The sequence below is a fragment of the Tyto alba genome, unplaced genomic scaffold (assembly GCF_018691265.1).
Source record: "Tyto alba isolate M040663 unplaced genomic scaffold, T.alba_DEE_v4.0 Super-Scaffold_48, whole genome shotgun sequence".
Taxonomy (NCBI): domain Eukaryota; kingdom Metazoa; phylum Chordata; class Aves; order Strigiformes; family Tytonidae; genus Tyto; species Tyto alba.
In genome coordinates, this window is record NW_024881324.1 from 16,206,840 (window position 1) to 16,230,462 (window position 23,623).

At 35.2% G+C, this 23,623-nt stretch overlaps 1 protein-coding gene across 8 annotated transcripts in view; it reads right to left on the reverse strand.

The window, feature by feature from the left end:
• RELCH (RAB11 binding and LisH domain, coiled-coil and HEAT repeat containing) overlaps positions 1 to 23,623 on the reverse strand; it is an 80,912-nt gene that overhangs the window by 31,168 nt on the left and 26,121 nt on the right. For 4 of the 8 annotated variants that reach the window (XM_042806762.1, XM_042806759.1, XM_032991962.2 and 1 more), the window contains 9 exons: positions 23,217 to 23,420; positions 23,034 to 23,125; positions 21,754 to 22,062; positions 17,668 to 17,743; positions 17,150 to 17,245; positions 16,988 to 17,011; positions 8,185 to 8,297; positions 3,393 to 3,483; positions 98 to 169 (listed from right to left, as the gene is read on the reverse strand). In XM_042806762.1, coding sequence (XP_042662696.1) covers positions 98 to 169; positions 3,393 to 3,483; positions 8,185 to 8,297; positions 16,988 to 17,011; positions 17,150 to 17,245; positions 17,668 to 17,743; positions 21,754 to 22,062; positions 23,034 to 23,125; positions 23,217 to 23,420 — 1,077 coding nt within the window. Of the gene's footprint in view, positions 1 to 97; positions 170 to 3,392; positions 3,484 to 8,184; positions 8,298 to 10,776; positions 10,890 to 16,987; positions 17,012 to 17,149; positions 17,246 to 17,667; positions 17,744 to 21,753; positions 22,063 to 23,033; positions 23,126 to 23,216; positions 23,421 to 23,623 lie in introns of those variants that run through there. The other 4 variants (XM_042806765.1, XM_042806761.1, XM_042806760.1 and 1 more) reach the window with 2 other exon arrangements.

A 23,623-nucleotide genomic window follows, 5' to 3' on the forward strand; every position in this document is an offset into this window, starting at 1 on the left:
CTCAGGAATATTTAAAATGATAAAGGTTATTTACATTATGCAACAGATTTTTACCTTCCATTCACTAGCAAAGTATTTAGTCAGTATTAATACTTACTGGAAGGTAAGGTGCTAGAGCTCCACAGGATTCTGCTACCAGTAGCCGTCTCTCTGGGTATTTGTGGTTGATCTGGTAAAGAGAAATAGAATGGCTATTTGCTTTGCAGTAATCAGTACTCAAAATGTGGTCAGAATGAGCTGCAACAGAGGAATATGTCTGCACCTCTTAGATAAACATTGACTGTGCCTGTAGAAGTTGCACATGGGTACTAAACACCCTCAAATCCTTGCACTGAGGCATAAGGACAAGGAAGATACAGCCTTTACTAGTTGTTCAATAAAACACAGTTTGTAGTAAGAGAAGAATCTGAGCAGTATGCAATGTACGTGAAATAAAAAAAAAAAAAAAAAAAGGTGGAAAGCAGTGTATGGGCTGCTGGACTCCCAAGAATATGAGTAACTTCTGAGCTGGCATGTCATGAAATATTTTCTCTTGTGTAGCCTTTCAGGAGTAAGTTCTTCTAAGAACTACGCAAGTGCCCTCTAGTGCTCTGAGACAACTAGTGTAGCACAGCTGCCCAGAACTTGCTGAGAAACTGGGGTCAAAAAAAAGGCATGTGTACTAAGTTAAGAAGTATTTGCATGCTATTGAAGTTCTGCTCTCAAGTCCAGCATAAGTATGTCATGGCTCTAAAGAGTGACTAAAAACAGCTCCTATGCCCAAGAACCTCTTTACCCTGTGCTGCCTACCTCCCCTGTCCACTCAAACGCCATTAGAAAATTGTGCCTTATAAATTTGAGATTGACAATTCTGAACCCAGTTTGCATCCTAATGGAGTCAGCTTTAATGGTCAGTGTAATGATTATACAACAAAACACATGATATGTTTCAATACACTTGGTGAACTTAAAATTTAGGGTAAAATGATGAGAGGGAAAAGTGAATAGTTTGATCCTGTCAGATAAAACAGGATACACATGTGGTGCTACTGTTTCTCTCTCTCTTGCTACGCAGTGTATAGCCCTGGTAAGACAAGGATCTGGCCATAGGAAAAGAGCAAGGTACTCACTGCCTTCTTTGTCTCAGTCTTTACTGGGAAGGCTTGCATTCAGCAAACCCACGCCCCTAGAGCTCATGGGAAAATCTACCTTTGGTAGAGAATTACCAGGTTAGCTAACAATTAAACAAAATGGATAGACACTAGTCTGTGGGCCCTGATGGGGATGCACCCATCAGTGCTGTGAGAGTTGGCTGCTGTCATTGCAAGACCACTCTTGACAATCAAAGAAATGTTGTGGCAATGGGGGAAGTTCCTGAGGACTGGAAGAAAGCAAATGTCACTACTATATTCAGAGGTCAGTCTGCCTCATAACATCATGAGCCTCAGGACTTAACTGAAGTCTCAAGCATGGGAGAACATTCTTTGAGTGCATCTATCACTACTGTGCATTCATTCATCAGTAGGGCACCTGCAACACTGCTTGGAAGTATGAAGATTTCATAGATGAGAAACACTATGTGCATGCAGCAGGCTGCTTTAATACCTATAGTATCTTTGACCTATGTGCCATCTTTCCGAATGCAAATTCCATGCGGGTAATGGTGACACACTTTGCCTTCTGGAGGAATGCCTACTTGAGGGGAACAGCAAAGACTAGTTTCAACTGGTTTAGGTGGACTGGCAATGCAATATAAATATCACCCCTGATATCACAGAGACATCCTGACACACTGGAGGAAAAAAAGACTCAAGTTTGTACAAGGTTTGTATTCATGTAAGATTATTAGCCCTTGGAAACTTAAACGTAACTGTAAACTGTTTATTACCATTTCTTTTCCTAGTTCTGAGGGAACTTTTAGCATTCACAGAGCCTCATTCTAAACACAACTGAGGCAGCTTCCAAATTCTACCTGAAAAGAACAGGTAGAAAATATCACAAAGACTATCTTGATAACTCTGTGCTCCTGAACATGTGAATGAAAATGCTGAATCTTCTGAAGGCCCAGTCCTTTGCATTTGTAAATAGATTTTGGTTGAAGATCAACTGCATGAACACTCTCATGATTGAAGCATCTACTGAGAAAAGGTAGAAAACTATGTGTATTTTTGAGTTCATTCTATAAACTCAATCTTGTGACAATGAGATTCAGCTGGTATTTTGATGGAGAAAATAATGACCTGGTTTCAGTACTGCAAACAGTCTGGCAAACTGCAGTAAATAAATGCATGATGACATATGGCTTGGCAGCCTGACATGCAGTACTGTTACAGTTGGACTTGTTTCTCTTTTGCATCAGCAATTACCAAGAAACTGCTATGATGAAGATGAGCTCCTACTGAGGTGAGAAGGACTAAGAAAACAAAGCATGGCTTATTTTGTGTTCAACTACTATTGCCGTGAGTCCTTCATTTAATCAATAGATATACATCAGTCACACATATAAGCACAAATAATATGTACTTCTACTGTCAGAAAGCATTGAGATTATTAAAGCTCAGACTTTATTGTGAAACACAGATGGATGCAACATGCAATAAACAGTAGACAATTATCAGACCAGAAAGACTGTGCCCCATCAAAGCAAGCATTATCACTCTGTAATGGCTTAGTTATTTTTTAGCTGTTTTTTTAGGCAATGATGAACTCCATCATTATTATGGTAGGAAAATAACATGCATTTTCACCTGAATTCATGTGTTCTGTTTCTATGCCTCAGATGAAACAGTAAGAGCATTTCAGTTTGGTTGTTCAGTTATTTCTGTTAACTTACAATGTCTGTGGAAAAGGTCACTGTGATTCTAGAAATCACACATAAACTTCAGCCTGATCCTACAGGTGTGAAATCACACCCATCTACAGGAGACTTATGTCTGACTATGGTCTTCAATTTTCTTTTTAAGAATTTCAACTATCTGAAGTATGGACACTGCTTCAGGGACTTCATACAACATAAAAATCATCAAATTAAATCTTTGAATGAAAACAGATTTTCAACAGTCTGGAAATTATAATACGAATTATAAAGACACTTACGTGGCAATAGGTTAGGCAACACTGATGATGAACATGTCCATATCTACATTTCAATACAACAGACATATGCAGATATATGCAGGTAACTGCAATCTCCAGTTAGTCTTTGACAAATTTTTTGCTTCTGAGTTCTTTTTAGTGTTATATAAGTATATGTAATGAGGATAAAGACTATCCAAATATCCTTCTGAAAAATACTTTGAACTGCCATTCATTGAAAACCAGAATTAGAACCACCTCCCCCTCAGAGAAATAAAACTCAACATTCATGAATTTTCAACTAATTCTCCAAGGTAAAGCACAAAATAATCAGTTACCTGTTCCCAACACTGTGGTAAAAGCTCAGCTTCTACACGTGTTGGTCCAACGTGTCGGGCAAATGCTACACACCCAGTCAGTATCATCTGTCTGAAAACATAAATTCAAAGCTTTAGTCTGTTCATAAAGTTCTATAATACATAGAATATATTCTTCACGTTAGGAAATACAGATGCTGTCAGGCAACAAGTAGCTGTCTACAGTTAAAATTTCACACCACACGCGCTGACTTAAAAGCTAAGTCTTAAACTGAAAGCCAGTATTATCCCTGCTCATTGCAGGGCGGGTTGGACTAGATGACTTCTAATGGTCCCCTGCAACCCAAGCTATTCTATGATTCTATCTTGTTTTCAATTTAATATGCCTTTTCCAGAAACTTGCAGATCCCAAATTCCATGAAGCAGAGCCTAAGAATCCCTGATTTGGGAATCTCTGATTTACTAATGTCTGAGATGAAGAATATGTGATTAAGTATCTCATTTAATTCTTATTACTGAATACTATGATTCATCATACAGTAAATTACATCATGCACTAAGTTACTTAATACTATCATGCTATGAAGTATTTTAGTCAAGTACACATACTACTTTTATTTAGAAGCATTCTTATGATTTAATGAATTTTGAACAAACAAGTAAGTTAATTCTTTTATGACATGGTTTTGCAACATTCTAACATGCAAGTTACTACTATCTCTCTCAAAACACTGGACTGCAGTCAGAAATCTTCTAAAACCTATTATAATAGGAAAGCAATTAATCAGCAGTATCTATGATCACCTTGAGTAATTTATATTTATATTCTTGCATTTTCTAACCTTCCTCAAAGTTTGTAAGAAACCACTGCTGATCCATCAATGTCATAGGCACAGAGATATATTTTAACATTTTGTTAAAATTGTACTTACCTGTCAGTTGTGATATTTTAACTTTTATTTAATGAGTGTTTATCTTGCTAAGATTTTTTACTTCTAACTATTTCTCCTGTTAATAGGATTGGAATGATGCCTACTTTGAATGCAATTTACCAGTTCTATTTAATTTTAGTGTCTACATCAACACTTAAATAACCAGTTTCAAACAATAACGTGTGGACTAAGACACTCATTTTTATCACATCCACAGTAAGATTAGGACACCACTGAGAATTAGTTCATTATTACTTTGTAGAAAGTAAGCCAGAATTAATTAAACATGACACTGAAATGGTAACAAAACTCCTAAATAATTTACTGCAGCTAATAGTATGCCCTTAAGGTTGAAAGGCAGAGAATCTGCTGGTTATTTCTTAACCAGTTACACAAGATACTGGAGAAAAATAAAACCAAAAGAAACTAAACAAAAATACCAACAAAACAAAACACACACAAAAAAAAACAACCCAGAAAAAAGACTCATTCAATTTCAGAATCTTTTCAAGGAGGAATAACCTATTAAAACTACTTTTTTCCCCAGCATTCTTTAGGCCAACAATCAGAGCAAGCTCTTTGGGATTGTGTGGTTTTGGTTTTTTTTTTTTCTTCTATATCACATACAGAGAACTTGACTTTTGATCAAGGTAAAAATACTGGGGGAAAACAAAAATGCAATGATTAGATAAGGCTCACGAAATCAACAGAGGATATGTGATAGAAATATGGAGACAAAAGTGGTGATTCTGAGTTCTACAGCAAACAACAGAGTTACGTGAATGCCTGTCTTTGCTTCTACACACTGCACCTAACTACAGAATTGGGCAACAGAACATACTTTTATAAGATATTAAAAAAGCAAATAGCAGAATACAGTAATCACTCGGAATGGTCTGTACTTGAAATGGGGAAAGCCAAAACCTTTTCTTTTCTTTTTTTTTTTTTTAATCAAACCTTCTCAAAAATGTTCCATGAAATCTCAAAATTAACTCAGATTTCCTTCTGCCTTTACTATAAATTATAGAACTTTAAGATATTGCAAAAAATACTAAAAAATAACATTTTAAATATTTTACTGTAACCATCTTAAAAGTGTATGACAACAGTATTTCAGGGGCAGGAAAGGCTGTAAGGATCTCAACAACAGGTCACTGAAACAAAAAATATTAACACTAAGCTGTTGCAAAAATTTCAGTCTAGGCTGGATATGGGAAAAACTTCTTTCTACTTATTGTCATAATCTCTTTTGTTAACAAGATGCTGGGAATGCTTTCCTCAAAATGCTCTCTCCAGCTTATGCACTTATGATCAGTTAGGCAAAAACATAAAGGCAAATCAGTATGATTCAGCAGAGCACTAGTTTGCTTCATCAGTATAGAAACCAAAGTGAAATCAGGAATCACACTAGAGGAACAAGGCAAGAGTTAGAGTTGAACAGACATAATTTAACACTTCTATACTCTTTTTAGAGGTTTTAGAAAGCGACTGCATGCACTGGTAAGCAATTCAATCTTATAGTTCAAGGTTATATTAAAAACTTTCTTACTAGAGCTTTCCTTAATATGTCAGTAAATTATGTGTGTTCTGTAAGAGGTGGTATTATATGATCAATGAAAAGCCATACTAGATACACTAAGCTTCATGTATTTTAGCTTCTTATCATTAAGAATGCTGCTTCTGGGTACACTACTTGGAAATCTTCAAGAGTTCACATTCTGAATTATGTTTTAACCTTGTCCTAGAAGACCCCAACATTATTCTGAATTCTTCATTGCTCCCTGGCTTCTAAAACCAACATAATTGTCCAGAAAGATGTTTAAGTAAAACTAACACATATTTATTCCTTTGCAGAAGAGAATTTCATAGGCATTTTTAAAAGTTGGATAGTACATTCATAAGCAAAGCCTTAAGGATATAAGTGGCCTTGTTAAATATAACGCTAATATAGAAGACTATGGTAATATGCTGTATCTTCATGCACCAAAAAACCTCCCACATGGGCAAAAAATATAATACAGGCTTTCTGCATACTTGTTAACATACTTTACAGGGTCAAATACTTCAAGTAAAATATTTACTTTAATGTGTTCATTATTAGAAATGCAATGTCACATCTCAGTCTCTTACATTTCACAAATTAAAAAAGTCACCTGGTTATCAACTGCTACTTTAATGTACAATGTAGGCCTGTACAGTATAGCAGAAGATAAGCAAATAACATCTGAGATAATTAATACCATTGTCCTGGTGACTAAACCTGAATGTCTTTGCTTACTTCATATCACACAAGGTTGCTAAAATAAACTTATTTGGATAAAAAACAAGCATGCATAAAACACTTCTATCCAAATATGTAAGTATAAAAACATAACTGAAATTCTGAATAGGTATTTTCTATCTAATTTGTGTTCAGAATCTCTTTTATTTGACCAAAGTTTACTTATTCTTCATTCAGGTGTCATAGCACCTGTTAAAGTTTGATTTTTATGAGTATTATGCATACACATTATGTTCTGGGAGTTACAGAAGAATATTATTCCCAAATTTCTGATGAACACGAGTTATTTCTAGATATAAATCTCTAACTCACAACAAAGAATGAACAACTTAAAGGAAAAAGAACCTTAGATTTTCCTCTTTCTTAGATGCTGGAAAAGACACACTTAACTGAAGCTAACCAGGCAGATAGAAAAACTTGATAGGCCACCAATCCTGTGACAAAATAACTATGAGAGGCTACAAGCAAAATGTAAATTCCATCCCCCCTGAACCACAACAAAACTTTAGCTTCTCAGTCTGCACCAAACATACAAAATATTTCAGATGATGGTAGACATTTCAGAAGCAGACTTCTAATGAATGTGACGTAGAACAAGGACTGTATCTTTCTGCAATTTCAATCTGCATAGTGCAACTGTGCTACACGTTGCTTTTATTTGTTGATGCATATTTTGTCTCCAAACCCACCTCTTCCAATTGTACCTCATATCTAAGTTTTACCATGGGAACAATTTAGAAAGACACTGGAACACTTTCATTTCAGAGAATCTTCAAAATAAATGCTTTCCAGTTATTTCATAAAGCCCATTTTGTCTGAAGACATAATAGAGCAATGGTAGATACAGATGCTTTAGGAAACATTTCTAAAAATATATAATGGAATATATACAGATCAAATATGAAAAATCTTTCCACAGTTAGAGAAGGAAATATACCAGCTAGGGTACTGTCTTTCAACCTTAAGGGTATCCTTACCAAGATGTGTACTAAGTCACATTTCCAGAGTACTAAGGAAGAACTAAATTTATAAAACAAAATAAAAAGTATACTTTGCTTCAAGTCTTAACCAAAATAAAGCAAAGCTCTTAACATTTGTCAGAACTAAATCATTGCTTCAGTCTTCTGAAATTTTTATTGCTATCATAGCACTGAACCATAAGTAGGTAGAATACTATTTTCTCATGCTATTTTCCTAAACTAAACATGATGGTTAACATAGAAACATATAGATCACTAAGATATGCTACGACAGAGGTTTAAAAATGCTGTTTTAATTTCTGTATCAACCATTGCTAAAAATTATGATCTTAAAGCCCTTTTAACAAAGCATTTCAGTTCATCTTTAAACAAAAAAGGAACTGAAATGTTACACTGCAGCTTACCAAGCATATTCTTACATTTCAGTACGAGAAATTACAGGTCATGGAAATGGGAAGTCTTGAAGTCCACATGGATATGTCAACATTATATCAGCAAAACATCAGCTTAAGTGAAACTTTGTTAAAATCATCAAATAATATCCAGTTTCTGTTAGTTCTACTTCTTTGACAAAGAAAAAAAGTTCCTTCTTGTCCCGCAACACACAAACGCAAACACACCTTTGCTCATCATCTGGTCGTTTGATCAAATTGAACAGTATGTGTAGAAGCTGATCTCTCTCTTTGGGTTCAGGATGGAGGCAGGCTGTACACAGTATGAGTGGGATCAATTCCTAAAAAGTTGTGGGTAGGGGAAAACCAAACAAAGTAAAAACGCTTTGGACATATATTTATTAATGTCAAAATAAACTAAGATGATAAATCTAGCCACATAAGAAAAACAGTTAGAGAAGATGTTTTAGAGTCTTGATCTCTTATTAAGTGACCTGAAAAAAGTGAAGGTCTACAAAAGTTAGAAATATTTTCCTGCTAGGAAAGGCCAGGGGAGAACCAGCACATAAAATAAAAAGGTCATCCAAGATTAAAATTAACATATGCAGGTCACCTGTAACCATAATTAGAGGACAATCATGGTTTAAACTGCCATCTCTACCTACTGAACTGAAGCAAGCTCCACAGACACCCATGGAACAAAGCTCCTATGGAAAAAACTATTTTGGATGCCATGGAGTTAAAGATTAAAATTTCCAATTAAACATGCACACAGTTTTGCGCATGATTTCAAATAAGCACTGAGAAACATATATTGGTAAAGGTGACTGCAGACAGATATTCTCTATTTTGTGTTGACTGAATTATATGATTGTTTTAAAGGTTTGTTGGGTTTTTTTAAATAAGGAGGCAATACCTGAAACTGAATTTTCTTTTAATTCCCCTAAGGAACAAACTATCACGAAAATACTGTGTAAAACATTAACTGAAAGAAAATATAAGGCTGTTCACAGTACCAAAGACTTGCTCCTTCCTAATTATGCCTTCAAAGCTCATGGTATTCATTCCCAGAAGAAATAAATGTTTCTAAAACATGGACTGGAAGTCCCTTTCCTTGACCTTATTGGCGTGAGCATTTACTCCAACTGAATTTTGAAGTTACACAATTTCTAGGTGATTTAATATCTTAGGGACAGAAACATCACACTGAGGGGTCTGGGGAAAAGAACAAGACAAACATACATGTCTGCAGAGAAAACACAGGCAAGTAATCTGGAGACTTTCTCTCCCACCTGCCACATACTTTTGAGCCATTTTCAGCAGACAAGCTTTTTGTGAATTACTAAGATGTGACAAACAAGCAGATGACAGTGGGAAGCACCTCTGAAGTTACTAGGAAAGATTATTGAAAGAACCTGGAAAAAAGCTATAGTTATTTGTAATAACTTTGCAGGGAGGTGCCAATTTCTTCTTGCAGACATTCAAAGTGACCTACTCATAATGTTCTTGAGAGTAAGCCTATTAAACAAGGTGGACGTGTGGAAACAACATTAAAGACACCCTCACTGCTCAACTTGTATTTCCCTAAACAGCAAGTGCTATGCTTATTTTAAACGTCTGTTTTAGAGTATTGCCTAAGCTAGTCAACTCCTAATAAGCTTTTGTTTTTATTTTACAAGAATTCTACTCAGCATGCTATTTTTCACCCCTGAAAATGTCCAAGACACAGCCTCAAATGTATTTTAACATTCTGGAAGAGACGTTGGCAATATTCAACCCAATTACAGATTAGGGAATTTATGATGAGACAGAAGAATGAATGTGGAAATATCATACCCACCGCTTAAAAAAAAAATTTCATAGCACAGAAGAAGAAATGAAAAATAAATTTGATCAATTTGGACATTTCTGTTTCTCAATATTTTGAAGTGAGCTAGTTTTTTGGTTTGTTTTTAAAGTGTAGCACAACACAAAATAATGTGAATTGAAAAGCTCTAGTAAAGAAAATTTACAATACATCACACGGAGAGCTAAGTATCTTTCTGCAACTGAAAGCTCCTTTCCCTCCAGAATTTGCATGTTAGATTTTTCTTTTTATATACTTAGCGTTCAGGAGCTTAACCTATTTAACTTTTTTTTACTTCACAGAAGCATTTTATCTACTGCAAACACTGTTTTAACTCAGAAAGATTGGAAAAAATATTATAAGAATAAAAAACCCTGCCACTCTAAATACCACTACTTATACTTTAAGCCAAGATCTTTTAAAGAAGAAATCAGATTGCAATTTGTAGATAAAAACTTCATTTCTAATTTCACCATAAAGAATATAGCTCATTGAAAAACCTTTAAATAAAAAATCCCCCTGTGTTACTTAGATGTCACTTTCTGAAGTCTGCTCTATGTTCACATTATTCAGCTGCTCTTGCAATTAGTAAGTACTCCTTATAAAGAATTTCTTTAAAAAATAATATGCCTCATGAAATGGGACATGTATATTTTTTATGATCTGGGGTTTTTATTTCGTCTGTTGAAACCATCACACTAACTTCACTTTCCTAGTATGTTTGAGTACCTAATCGAAAATCTTAACTGCTCACTCGAACTACTCCTAGATATCAAAAGAGTGCCATGAGCTTTTTTTTTTTTTTAAAGCTTCTTTTCAAATTTAAGGAAGTTAAAGTTGTCTTTTTCCAGCTGAGTCTGTACGAAAGGAACACACCTTCAAATATGCACCTAGATAATACTACCTTGTGTGTGAAAGGCTAATGAGTAACCTAACACCATTGACATGGGGCAGATACAAGGCTGGTTCTTTACCTTGCAGAAAGCTGGTTATTATAGCTGACGGAATTAGCTGTATTTTCTTGTCCATTGGTCACATTCTTTCATGCATACTATGGGAGAAGAGAGTGTTCTCTGCATCGCTGCATCAGTGCTTCTACAGTTCCTTCTATTAAGGGGAGTGGAGAAACAGTGAGAAGTCTTGAACAGTGTTTTATGTGCTCCCTATAGACTTAATGGACAGGAAGGTAAAACTAGAGGTGAAAGGGACTTTCTTTGGGACAAGAAGAATAAAACTGCTTGCATAGACGGACAAAACAGGTCAAGTCTCCCAAAGACTTAAAAAGGGACAGATTTTTCTCAGGTTAATCAAGATGATTAAGAACAAAAAGCAACCTACAGGCAGGTTCAAGCTAATTCCTTCCTGTTTGTTGCTAAGGGCCATGCCTTAGATGCAGACTTGTTTAATAAATCTCAGAGTTTTCATTCTCAAAACCAGCAGAAGTGTTGTAGGAAGTGGTAATTTTCCAATCAGACACAATAATATTAGCATTTAGCTGTTTTAATTCAAGAGAAAAGTTCATAACATTGTTATTGAGACTGTATATTTAATAATCAAGGAGAGGACTTCCAGTGCTATTTGAAACACTTTGCCTTCCTTGGGAAGGAATACCATTTGTGCTGACAGTCATAAAGCAAAACCACAATTTTTTTAAAAACCAACAAACCTTCTATATCATTTGGAATCCTTCCTAAATGTCCTGTTCATCCCCAAGTCCCTGTTTTTCATTTTGCCTCTGACTTAGGAAAACTGATTAGTCCATGTTGGTGCTAGTCAACAATACCAGGAGTGACTTTCAGAACTAAGACACTGTTTCCCCATTAGATGCCATTACAACATTATCAGCACTTGCAACTTGATGAAATAAAACATCATGTGTCAGAGGTCTCACGTCCACTACCAAGAAGGCAAGTTCGTATCTGAAGCAGCTTATATCTGTGAGCTACCCAGATGCAGAAGAGAGAAAAAAGTTATTTTGTTTTTACTGTGAGATAAGCTAAATAGAGGTGAAGGACAGACAAGGTGCTCAAGCTGACCCAACGCACTGACAGAACTTAAACAGCCTGTCTTCCCTCTGTTCTACTTCTGCATATCTGTCCATGTTGGTCTCTCCAAAGAAAAACTCACTTTTTTTTCACCATAGTACCCTTGGACAACCTCTCCCTAACTTATAACAATATGTTCTGTTATCTTTGAACAGGACTCATTATTTGACTTGATTCAAGTTCTCAATAAAGGCAACATTTACATGGGCATATGGAGCAGCTCTTCATTACACTCAAAAGAAGGTGGCTTTTTAATGGCAACTGGTATCGGCTATATGCAAAACAGTTCCTCCTACATATTGAAAGTATTGTAACAAAATATTAAAGTTTGTGGGTTTTTAAATGAACCCTGTTGCAAGCATTTGTCTATTTTGCTGACAATTTTCTTATAATGTAGTGGGGAATTTTCTGTGTTGCTGCCTTCATTCTATTTTTTTTTTTTTTGTTTAACATTCTGACAGAAGTCTTCATCTCAGTTTTTCCTCACTAACTAGTGTCTTGTGGGAGTGTTCATAAGCAAATAATTATTTCAAAGAATAAACTTTGTGTTAAGTGTCAAGACTGGTTACTTCAATAGCTTAGGATAGTAATCTTTTTTATTATTTCAAATATTAATGTAATAATATGGCAGACAGATGACAACATAATATATAAGCCAGGATGACATTACAATTTATTTTGTAAATGCATCCCTTTCAATCTTTTCTAATAGTCAATGCTTATATTGTGAACCAGTGCTATGTTAAAATTCTTCTGTAACTTAGCCTCTGATAAGCAGTAAATAAAATAATCTCATCTGCAGCAACTGAAATAGCTGCAGGTACTAACTACTGACACTGAGTCTCTTCAAATACTTTCATGTGCAAGTTCATCCTTTTAGTTTTAAAATTAAAAAGATATTTAATCATAGGATTAATACGTGACTCGGACCTTTGTGCTACTCATTAATATTAAAGTTACAACTCTACTCACGTTTCATGATATTAAACTATTATTCCAGGATTCAAATTAAGCCTCTTGTAGATCCCAAAGGGATGCTTTTACATATCAATCAGATACAGGTGTGAAAAAAGCCTTCATACTTGTTTCTTTATATTTACTGTTTATTTGGAAGCATGTATATAAGACTATTGTGATAAAACTAGGCAATTCAATTAATAAATATTTAATTCAACCACTCACATCCATGAATTATGTTATGTTTAAAGGCATGGTGTTGGAAGGCATCAGCTTTCAGACTACAGATGGAAAGAATACTCTCTGAGATCGAGCTATTTCTAAGAATACTACACAAGCCCCTCATATTCAGAGAAGGGTAAAGGACTTAAATAATGGTTATGTCTCTCATGTGTGTTGGAGGCAACCCCACCTCCAAACAAAAAAGCCCCCCAAACCGACACCAACACCCCACATAAGCCAGAAGAGAACCAGCAAACAGGCTGTGATCAACATCATCCCTGTTTTTCAGAAACACAGTTATAGAAGCCTACTGCAATTTAAGTCTTACAAAGTAACAAAGTATTTTAATTGTTCCATTTAAATTTTCCTTTTCTGCCCTCTTCTGTGAAATAGAAAGTCATTTAGAAGATACTGAGGGCTGACAATTTTCATGCCCAAGAACTCAAACTTATATATCATTATCCATATCCAACCAGAACAACGTCTGCTTGACACAGCCTCTGGAAACAGCCACTTAAACATACTGTCAAGCTCTGACACAGCCTTCTCTGACATTTTTTAACAAAGCCAATATTTTATGGCTTTTAAAGAACAAGACTGAGATCTAAGTCTGCAATAAGATATTCAACTCTCCTGTGTTTTAAGGGACAGCTACCTTCAAAGCAGCCAGAGAATGAAAGCGCCTCAGCAAAGTCTATGTGTAGTTACTACACACTAACGTGAACAACTTTGCTAGAAGAAAGTAATGCTGTAGATTTAGAGCTGAGAATGGCACCCATTCAGTTTGCAGATTCAGCATTATCTTTGTTTCAAATTTACAAAGAAATAAAACTAGTCTTAACATACTGAACACTATATAAATAACAATTTTTCAGTATAAAAATTTAGTGGTACACTTTCAGTAAACCACTGTTAACATGATTTTGCTAAGTTTGTATAACACAAATGAAAGTTATAGAAACTAACCAACCCTGGGATAATAGGTGACATGAAAAATATAAATAATTAAGGAAAAGTGATTCTTGATTAAGAACAGGAGTAATAAGATCCTCCTGTTAAGCCAGAAAGTTTACTCTGGCCCAAACTCTGCTAAAGGACTACATACTGCAGAGCTGAAATTGTACATACAAACAAGGTTACTCCTGTTACCTGACAAAATGATACTGATTTTTACATCTTATAAAAGGTGAGAAATCAGTACTGCACTGAGAAGTCATCACAAAAACTTTAAAATATTGTTTTTATCTAATTATAGTTTATATACTATAACTATAAACTATAGTTTATAGTTATAGTATAGTTATAAACTATATAACTATAGTTTAGCCAAAGGAATATTTTTATGATATACCTCTTGACAAATTGGTGATTTTTTTTTTAATTTTATATGTGTTTTATTTTTAAGTGGTAAAAAACACAATTGAAAAAGCAGATTCCAATGCACATGAAATTTTATTAACTCAAGCTGCTCATCTGCAAGAAGCATTATCACAGACTGCGTACCCAGCAAAAGAGTTGGTGATTTTTTTTTTGGAATAAAAGGTTTTCAGCATTTTGTTACTGTTTATCCCAATTACTGTGTGGCTTGCAGTAACTTCTTGGTGAGTGCGTTAACATACAAATCTAAACATTGACATACACATTTTCAAGCAGCTAGGATAACCTAGACACTTGGGATAAAAACAAAATTAAATTTATATGTTCATTCATGGAATTTTAATGACTACAAATTACTTTCAGGCAATTATCCTATATTATGCATTATTGATTTTACCCAGTTGAACCGCTCTTTTACAAACAACTAAAATGATATCCTTAGCCACCCTACTCAATACTGTATTTTTCCTTCTTTCTTATCTTCATTCAGATCCTACAGACATTGAAGAACAATTAAAGCTGTACAAATACACAAAAATAACATAAATAATTTCAGAAATGCATCAGATGTTCTGACACTAACTGGTCACTCAGGTGTCAACTGTAATATTTACTGGACCACCACCTACTACCGTGTCAGATAGGCTGCTACTGACCTGAAGAGGGCTAAAAGCATGGGTGGAATGGCTTCTGAACCTCTGGTAAAGGACAATACCTACTGAGATGTTGTCAACCTCCACAAACCCAGTTTCTCCAGAGTGAAAATGTATAGCACAGCATTTTCAGCTTAAGATTTTGCAACTAATTTCAGTATGATGGATGCTTAAAGAACAGAGATAGGTACTTTAGGGAGTCATCACAAAATGATGTGTGATTCTCACGTCTAACACACTGACATTGCAAGACCTTAAACACTACCTCTGTATCTTTCCAGAGTAGACTGGTAATCATTTTGCTTTAATAACCTGCACTTGTTACATGTCTTCCTCAAATTAGTGATCTTTTGGTATAATTTTATACCACTTCTCTGTAAAATTGTGCTGAGACTCATGGTAAAGTTGTTTTTGGACAAAATCCAAAGCTGTACCTTGTTGAAGAGAGCCTAGTTCTTAGGTTAGCTTTTTATAATACTGATATTAATAAATATACTAACAGATGGTCTACCCAAGTTTTCCTTCAAGTTCCACGACTACATCTGAAAGAACATTACAATAGTTATAGCAATGGGTGGTAACTGAGACAAGCTATTTTTAAAGCAAATTTCAATTCTCAGAATGTTAAGAATCCCATGCAATCCAGTTATACAATTCTCACTTGTGGCTTTCTCAATCAAATTGAAACAGATGATGACTTAAGGCAAAAATACACGTAATCAAATGTAACTTCAACTCTAAACCAAAATAAGTAGGAAAAAGTCTAAAAGGTCACAAAAATATTAAATGCATTACAAAGATTATGCTATAAGCTGTGAAAAGAAGCCAAGATACCACATCCTGCCAAGCAGAGGGAAGGAAAGGAATAAAGAAGAAATCAGAAATTAAGCACTGATCCAGGAACATTCACAGAATTATTCTGAAAGACTATTAACAGAACCATTTCCAGAGCACCCAGTTAACATCCCCATCCCTTCAGAAAAATACCCCACCCTTTTATATAGTTTGAGGCTTTCAGAATGTTACACCTTAAACTCACCATGTCAACTGCTGATAATTATTCATATGTTATAAAATTTTAGATTATAGGATCAGTACAAATTTCTTCAGGGTTTTTTAAAGCCTTAAAATGAATTTATGCAAAACGCACTACTAAATCTACCATACTGTAGGTCCCCTCAACAAGGACTAAAACCTACTCAGTAAGCTATGCTATTTCCAACCCTGTATTTCGGTGTCAACTGAATTTTTGTCTGATATATTTTCTTAGTGTTTTCTTTTTGTTGTTGTTTTTTTTTTGTTTGCTTGTTTGGTTTTGTTTGGGTTTGGTTTTTTTTTTTTTTTTTTTTGGTTTTTTTTTGTTTTTTTTTTTTTACACATTTGGTAATGTGCAATATTTACAACAAAGCAATACAAAACCCGTCATTTTTTTTCCATCTTCAATCAGTGTCTTCTGCCTTTTCTACACTAGATAGTATGAATGATTGTGCAAAACACCATCTTCATTTACATTCAAAATAAACATGATATTCTCATAATTTTATTTAGCTTCATTTAAATTTAAGGAAAACATATAAGCAAGATTGCTAATTTTCTTATGAAGGAGTGCTTTTGATGAATCTTATCTTGGCTGATACACGGACCTTCTAGAACAAGAAGGTAAAATAATTTTTTGTTGAATTACATAATGCTGCAAAAGAACCTGAACATTAATCTTATTTAAACAGATCAATAAAATAAACCATATTTAATGTTTGAACTTATATCCTCTCCTCTGCATAACACACATTAACCATGGTCTTCTCTAACAAAAACATTTGTGCTACCACAAACAGATGGACCTACAGTAACAGTTAGTCTTGCTGAATGCTAATGGGTGCCTTAAGCAAAGGAAAAAGTATTAGGATACCATGCAGGTTTACTGAACTCACCTGAGAGAGGTGTAAGACCATTTTCTAGGAGCAGAGATGCATGCACAAAAGTAAGAACATGATTGCAAGTAACAGACTTTCATGAAATTTGACACAATATCTTCAAAATGAACAAGAAAACATCCTGGTAAAAATAAAAAGTATGGTTTCAGGGTTCCTCACCTCTCGCTTTGCAAGCAGCACATTAGGAACAATATGAGGCAGGCAGCGTCCCAACATTAACATGACACTTTTTTCACTGTCTGCAATCCGAGATACCTAGAAAAGCAAATTGTTTGTTTTGGTTTGGGCTTTTTTTTTCTTTTTTTAAACGAAGCACAGGAACAGAAAAATATCCTTTCAAAGGAATAATAAGAATTGCAGCAGGCTGACAACTTACCAGAAAATATTTAAATTTACTCACACACATTAAGCCCTAAGTTTTTTGATCTGGAAGTAACTTCAAAAGCATGAACCCACTTGTATTGACTCAAAACTTCCCAGTAATTACATACCTATCACTAGGTTTCATATTTAAGCTAAAATCTGAAAGCATATACTATTTCTTAAGTTTCATGCACATAAATTTATCTTTCAGTATATGTTAACAAGTCTTGTTTCAAAGCAGTTATTGCTTGTTTAACTATTGCTGCCATGCGGAATAGAGGATCGTCTAAGTTTATGTCAAATAGGAAATATACCTCTGATCCCAAACGGCTGTCTGCTGACATCCGACAGAAAGACAGTAGTGCTTGATGGAAAGCTGGTGACAATTTCCTGAAATATCGTCAAAAAGGGAGGGGGGGAAAAAGCACAGATCAGAAAGGTGACTGAATAAGTCTTTTCACTTTGGTTTAACCAGCTAGGTAAAATGACATTTAGAAAGTGTATTTTAAGTGAAGCATACTGCAGAAGTTTTTGTTTAAAATTATCTTTGATTTTCTGGGTGTGTAGTTTCTAGCAAGAAAAAAAGTGGGTGTCCTAATTAAGAAGTTACTTTTAGTTCTGAGAAACGTAACATCTTTCAAACTGCTGCACAGGCAAAAATAGGACTAAAGCATGAAGAAAAGGAAGTTTTAGCAATACAAGAGGAAGCATACAATTATGCAAACTGGGTGGGGGGTGTGGAAGTCAAGAAACAGTATTTTTGCTTAATGCTCTGAATCTGCACATTGCATAAATACATCAGTCACTTACAAGCTTCAGGATTAAATAGAGATTGCTCAAGTGCCACTTTGGGATCCAAATGCTGGATTCAAATGCATAGCAAGAGCCTCAAAACTAACCTTAAATTGCTCCCTAATCCCTAGTGTGGATGTGTATCTATAGAAGCACAGCCTCATGGCCATGCACAGCACCAGTCAACACAGCCAAGCCACTCAAAGCCTTAAGCATGCACATAAAACCCTGATAAGAGCCTCAAAACAACCTTGCCTGAGGAGGGTAATTTGGCAGGAATAGACTCAGAAAACAATTACTAGACTGACCATTACATAAAATAGGCTAGTAGCAGCAGCAGCCATGTATTTTCTCCCAGTAATGACAACTCCCTCTGCCTTATCTGACACCTCTATTTAGATGCTATTCTAACAGTCTCATCCACTACACTTAAAGAGGAAAAACACTCGTCTTCCAAAACATGCATAGAAAGTATCTTACCCTATTATCATCATCTGCTGTTTAAATCTTCTAATGACACTATATGACTTCAAGGAAGGATGCAACTCCTATTCCTTACATAGAAAGTGGTATCACCTTTCAACTCTTAAAAATGCCATTTTGTGCACCTGAGCACACAAATCCCTACACACATGCAATTATGTGTATCAACAGTGTTGTAAAAGACCTCTGCTTAACAACATGTTAATTCTTATTCTGTAAAAGTATCCATGAAAGACAGATTTACAGACTTTACTCAAGGCTTTAAGGTTTATTTACAGTGGGAGAACAGGAGCAAGCATTGCAAAGCAGCAGCTTAATATTAAGAGAGTGGTAAGGCCTTGACCAGCCCTTTGCCCAGGCTGTCCCTCACCTCAGCGTTTATCCTACAGAACATCAGATCCTTCCCCACTTGAAATCTTACTTAAAATCCTACATAAGGGCAAATTTCTATCCCCATTTTGCAGAGACTGAAAACTAAGTATGACAATATGTCACTGAATTTCTCTGTGGGTTAATTAATGGTAAGCTCTAGGCAGCATGGATCCCATTACAATTGCTGGATATATTTATCATCAAGAAAGGTTCTCCTTGATGAAGCCTAATAAAATCCTTGATGGCTATGCTGGACAGAAATGATGGCAGACCTGCACACAAGTCAGTAGGAAGTCTTTTAAAGGGTCAACAGATGCCAGTAGTGAAGATGTTCAAATATAAGAAAGTATGATGAATAAAAAACCAAAAGAAGAACTATTCTATTCCACGTGATGCTGGGACAAAGGAGTAAACTTACTGTAAAAGTCAGGAGTGACTACTATATACAGAAAACACATTGTATTTGGTGCAAACTATCAAATACCTAAAATGAGTTGAATACATGTGGTGCAGTCTATTTAAACTGCTGCTAGGGCTCTCTACTGCAATCTGTTAGACAAGGCATTTTTCCAGTGATGGCCATATCCTCATTTGCGGGCATGCATGCACAGCTGCTCTGACTGCAGTCACACAAAGCAGGCTCACTTGCTCTTCTATCTTTCCATCTGGGCAAGGTCTATGCCAAGAATCCACACTCTAGCCACATTAGTAACCATCTTGCCTTTCAGGCTAGTAGTTTTTCATATCTCTTAATACATTCTGAATAAGTTGTAGTAATTGTCTTCTAAAAATAACCACGCCTGGACTGAAATAACTAAATATCTACCACTTCTATTGTGCTGCTTCTCCCACAAATCTCAAAATACTCAAATAATATAATGCTTATTGAAAAAATGTACTGTATATAGTGATATGGATCTATAAAACATTATCAAATATGGTTTGACTCTTCACTGACAGTTAAACCCAAAAATATTACACATGCAATACTTGTTGCTGCAGCGAACTGCATTTGAGGGGACTTCTGAAGTGAACTCAGTGGGGATTTCAAAGCTTTATTCAACCACTTTTCAAATGAATCTGCACACAGTTATATTTAAGAAAGCTGTGAGCAGCAAAACAAATTCTGTTTTTCTAGAGACTAATGTCATAAATCCCACTGGAGATACTCATAGTTTCTTCCTCATTCAGTGACCTCATCCTATTTTGATACCCATCCTCACTATCTCCAAACTCCGAATCTAATATTCATGTACTTAATTCCTCCCCGCACTCCCAATTACTCTGAGCAAAAAGAAGCTTGAAACAAGCCACAGATGAAAGTAGGCAGACAAGTTTATAGCAATCAGTGTACAACAGCTGTAAGTTTTTATCATTACATAGTCAAAGTATTCAGCTATGATAGGAAATAAATAAATAATAAAAAAAAAAATCATCTGGAAAACCTAAACGGATCCACTGCGAATTTTTCAGAAAAATCTAAGCCGAGTTTTATTCTCCTGTTAAGCACTAGTATATTCAACTAGAAGAAAAGAAATTTGAAATAAGACTCTAAGGTACTGTGGTCATAAATCAGAAATCTTTCCTCCTGTTCAATTCCAAAGTTAAGATATCACTGCAAAAGCATCCCTGCCTCCAGGACCCAGTACAAGAAGTTCAGGAAATCCAGAAAAAACAGGATACTTGGGGTTTGCAAGAAAAGTTCATTACTAGCAGGGGTAGCAGCTCTTTTTTTTTTTTTTTTTTCCCTTCTTCTTACCTGCTGCAGCTTGTATTGATTTTCCTTCTGCACAGAATACCACGCAGGGATTTCTAATTGGTATTTTCAGTTGGAAAATAATTCTAGAAACATATTACTGTATCAACACCAGCCAAAGGATTCTAAGGGATCTGACAAAATGCAAAGCAGAATAGCTACCTGCTCCCCTCGGAACAGCAATGGTAAGACCATAAGGTGAGCTACTTGGACATCTTTGTCCACAATGGTAATTTCAGAAGTTGTACATACCCTCATTAAGTTTGTGGTCCATGTTACTCCCGATGGCTACACAGTGGTTTATCTATTACTTAGTGAACATGTTACTTCCTCTCTTCAGTATAATGTTTAAAAAGATTGTATAGATTGGAGAGGCTTTCTCAAGAACACTCATACACACAAATTCAGTCTCCATGTAATAACACAACATGAACGCCCCATTTTAATTGAAAGAATCAGTTACCCAATGAAGACTTGCCCCAAATTCAAAACTCAAAAAGCAGAACGTAATCAAATACCCTTTCTGATTATTAAAAAAAAAATCATACAGCTCTCAGTATCTAAAAGAATGATACACATTTACAAAGGAAAAGTAAAACATTTCCCCAATGACTCTTCAAACAGAACAGAAAATATTTCATTATGAAATTAAAATTTTAAAGAGAATGGAAATATCCTGTCCTCCCATTCACCATTTTGATTTTAGCCTTTTTTTTGTTGCAAGGAACAGGACTGGTTTTAGAAACAAGTAGGAGGTGAAAAGAATCCCTTAGGTTTAATACTAAAAATGTAGGTTTGTCAAATGTACTCCTTCCTAAAAAGACTAGGAACAATACGAAAATATTAGCACTGTACCCTAAAGGTATGTTAAGTCTTTTATTTGCATTCAAAATATGAATTATCTATGAATTCTGCAGAATTCTACTGCTGCAAAAATATCTACCCACTTCACAAAAACCTTTAATTAAAGCATTCCAGTTTAAACCATATCACTAACCTATTAGGTTTATCGAAGTGGACTGCAGCTTTAGTTGATGGAGCACAAGAGGACAGTTTCTGTGTTTCTTTACAGGGCATATTATTTAGCATATCATCCTTAGAAGTCCTTGAATCCACTTCAGCTGATGAAGAAAGGCTTGTTTCCTCAGTGTTTCCGTGTTTACTGTCATTCTCAGAGCTCTTGATATCCAAGGACCGTCCATTGTCCTCTGAGACTGAGAGAGGCACTTGTTTTAAAGAAGGATGGGGAGCTACACCATAAACCGTTGACACAGCAAAATTTTCATTCTTGAGAAAATCTATTTCACTAAAAAAAGAAAAGCAAATAATGAAATATTTTCGTAGCTTTCATGGTAATGTTGTTGGACTGAAACACAGAAATAAGTACAACATACTGAAGAGCTCCCTCTTCAACTCCAGTATGTTAAAAAATTCCGTTAGTATGACACAAGCTGTTCAAATGAGCACTGGTTTAGAGTTACATAGTCAATATTTAGTAGTAATAAAAATGTTGCACTCATTTCATTGATTCACAAACTTGTGAGAGAATAACACTATTGTTATCTGCTTCTGGCTGAAATCTGAGCATTGAGACACAAGTTGTCATGCGACAGAACTCTATCTGGAATGCAAAACTTGAGATACTACAGTGGTGAATTATTATAGATTATCACACCTGGTTTTGAAATGGTAACTGTGCAAGTCAATAAAGACATTTAAAAATTATGCACTTGCACATATGTTGTATTGGTGCATCTCTTAAGAGGAATGATACCTTCCTTATAGCTTATAGAGTCACATTTTGACTAAACTTTTAAAGTCTCTTTTTTTGTTGCTGTTAAAGCTACTGGCATTTCTACTAGTCCTGCTCTGTAAAAATAAAAGCCGTGTTGAAATAAGTTATTAAAACAAACATCTAACAGTGTTTGCGATCTGTACACACTACAGTACTAAGGAGTGAAATACAGCTGACTGAACAGAAAACCTACACACAAAACACATCAGAACTGATTCTGTTTACAAATAAAGAAGTTGCATAGAAAGAACAATACTGATTACAAAATTAAATGATGTAGGCAATAAAAGGGAAATGGTCAGTTTGAAATCTCTTCCTTTTTCTAAATCAAATACCACTTATTAAAAAGGAAAGACTGCCCTGCTCTGAAGAACTCCTAGCAATTTTATGTCTAAACTGCATATTTTCATATGTATGCTAGAAAAACATTGAAAAGTTATTTCAACATTTATCAGCAGTTGAGCTGATTGAGAAGTACGTACCTCTCAAGTCTTTGTATTTGTTCCATCAAAGACCATTTTTCACTGTTTAACACACTAATTTGATCTTCTAACTTTTGCACTACTAAACATTGCTAAACACAAGAGAGAAACAGAAGAGTTTAGTACAATAAAGTTCAGTAGTACTGCAAACAGCTGAAGCATTTTCTCTGTACAGACTCTTACTTCTATTGACTGTGGTGTTGTTTCAAATACAGGGATGCTCCCAAGTATAGGAGTAGCAGCATCTAACTCATCATCTTCAACACCAACTGATACATCCACCACATCTCTCGTGGTAACATGATGGTTTCCAAAGTCACGATAGAGTTGTAACAGGTCAGGAGGTTTTGGAATGTTCAATCCTACATCATCCCAAAGTTCAAAATCCTTCAAAGAAATGAGAGAAACTAAAGCATACAAAATACTTCCTTTTATTTTTGTTTCCCTTCCTCATTTGACTGAAGGTTATATAACAGCAAAATAATCGTGTTAAGATTACATTGTAGTAAAGGAGATGAAAGCTTAAATGAGGTAGCAAGAAACACAAGTAGAAAAAAGATCCATTTCATGACCCAAAGTAGCTTCATCCT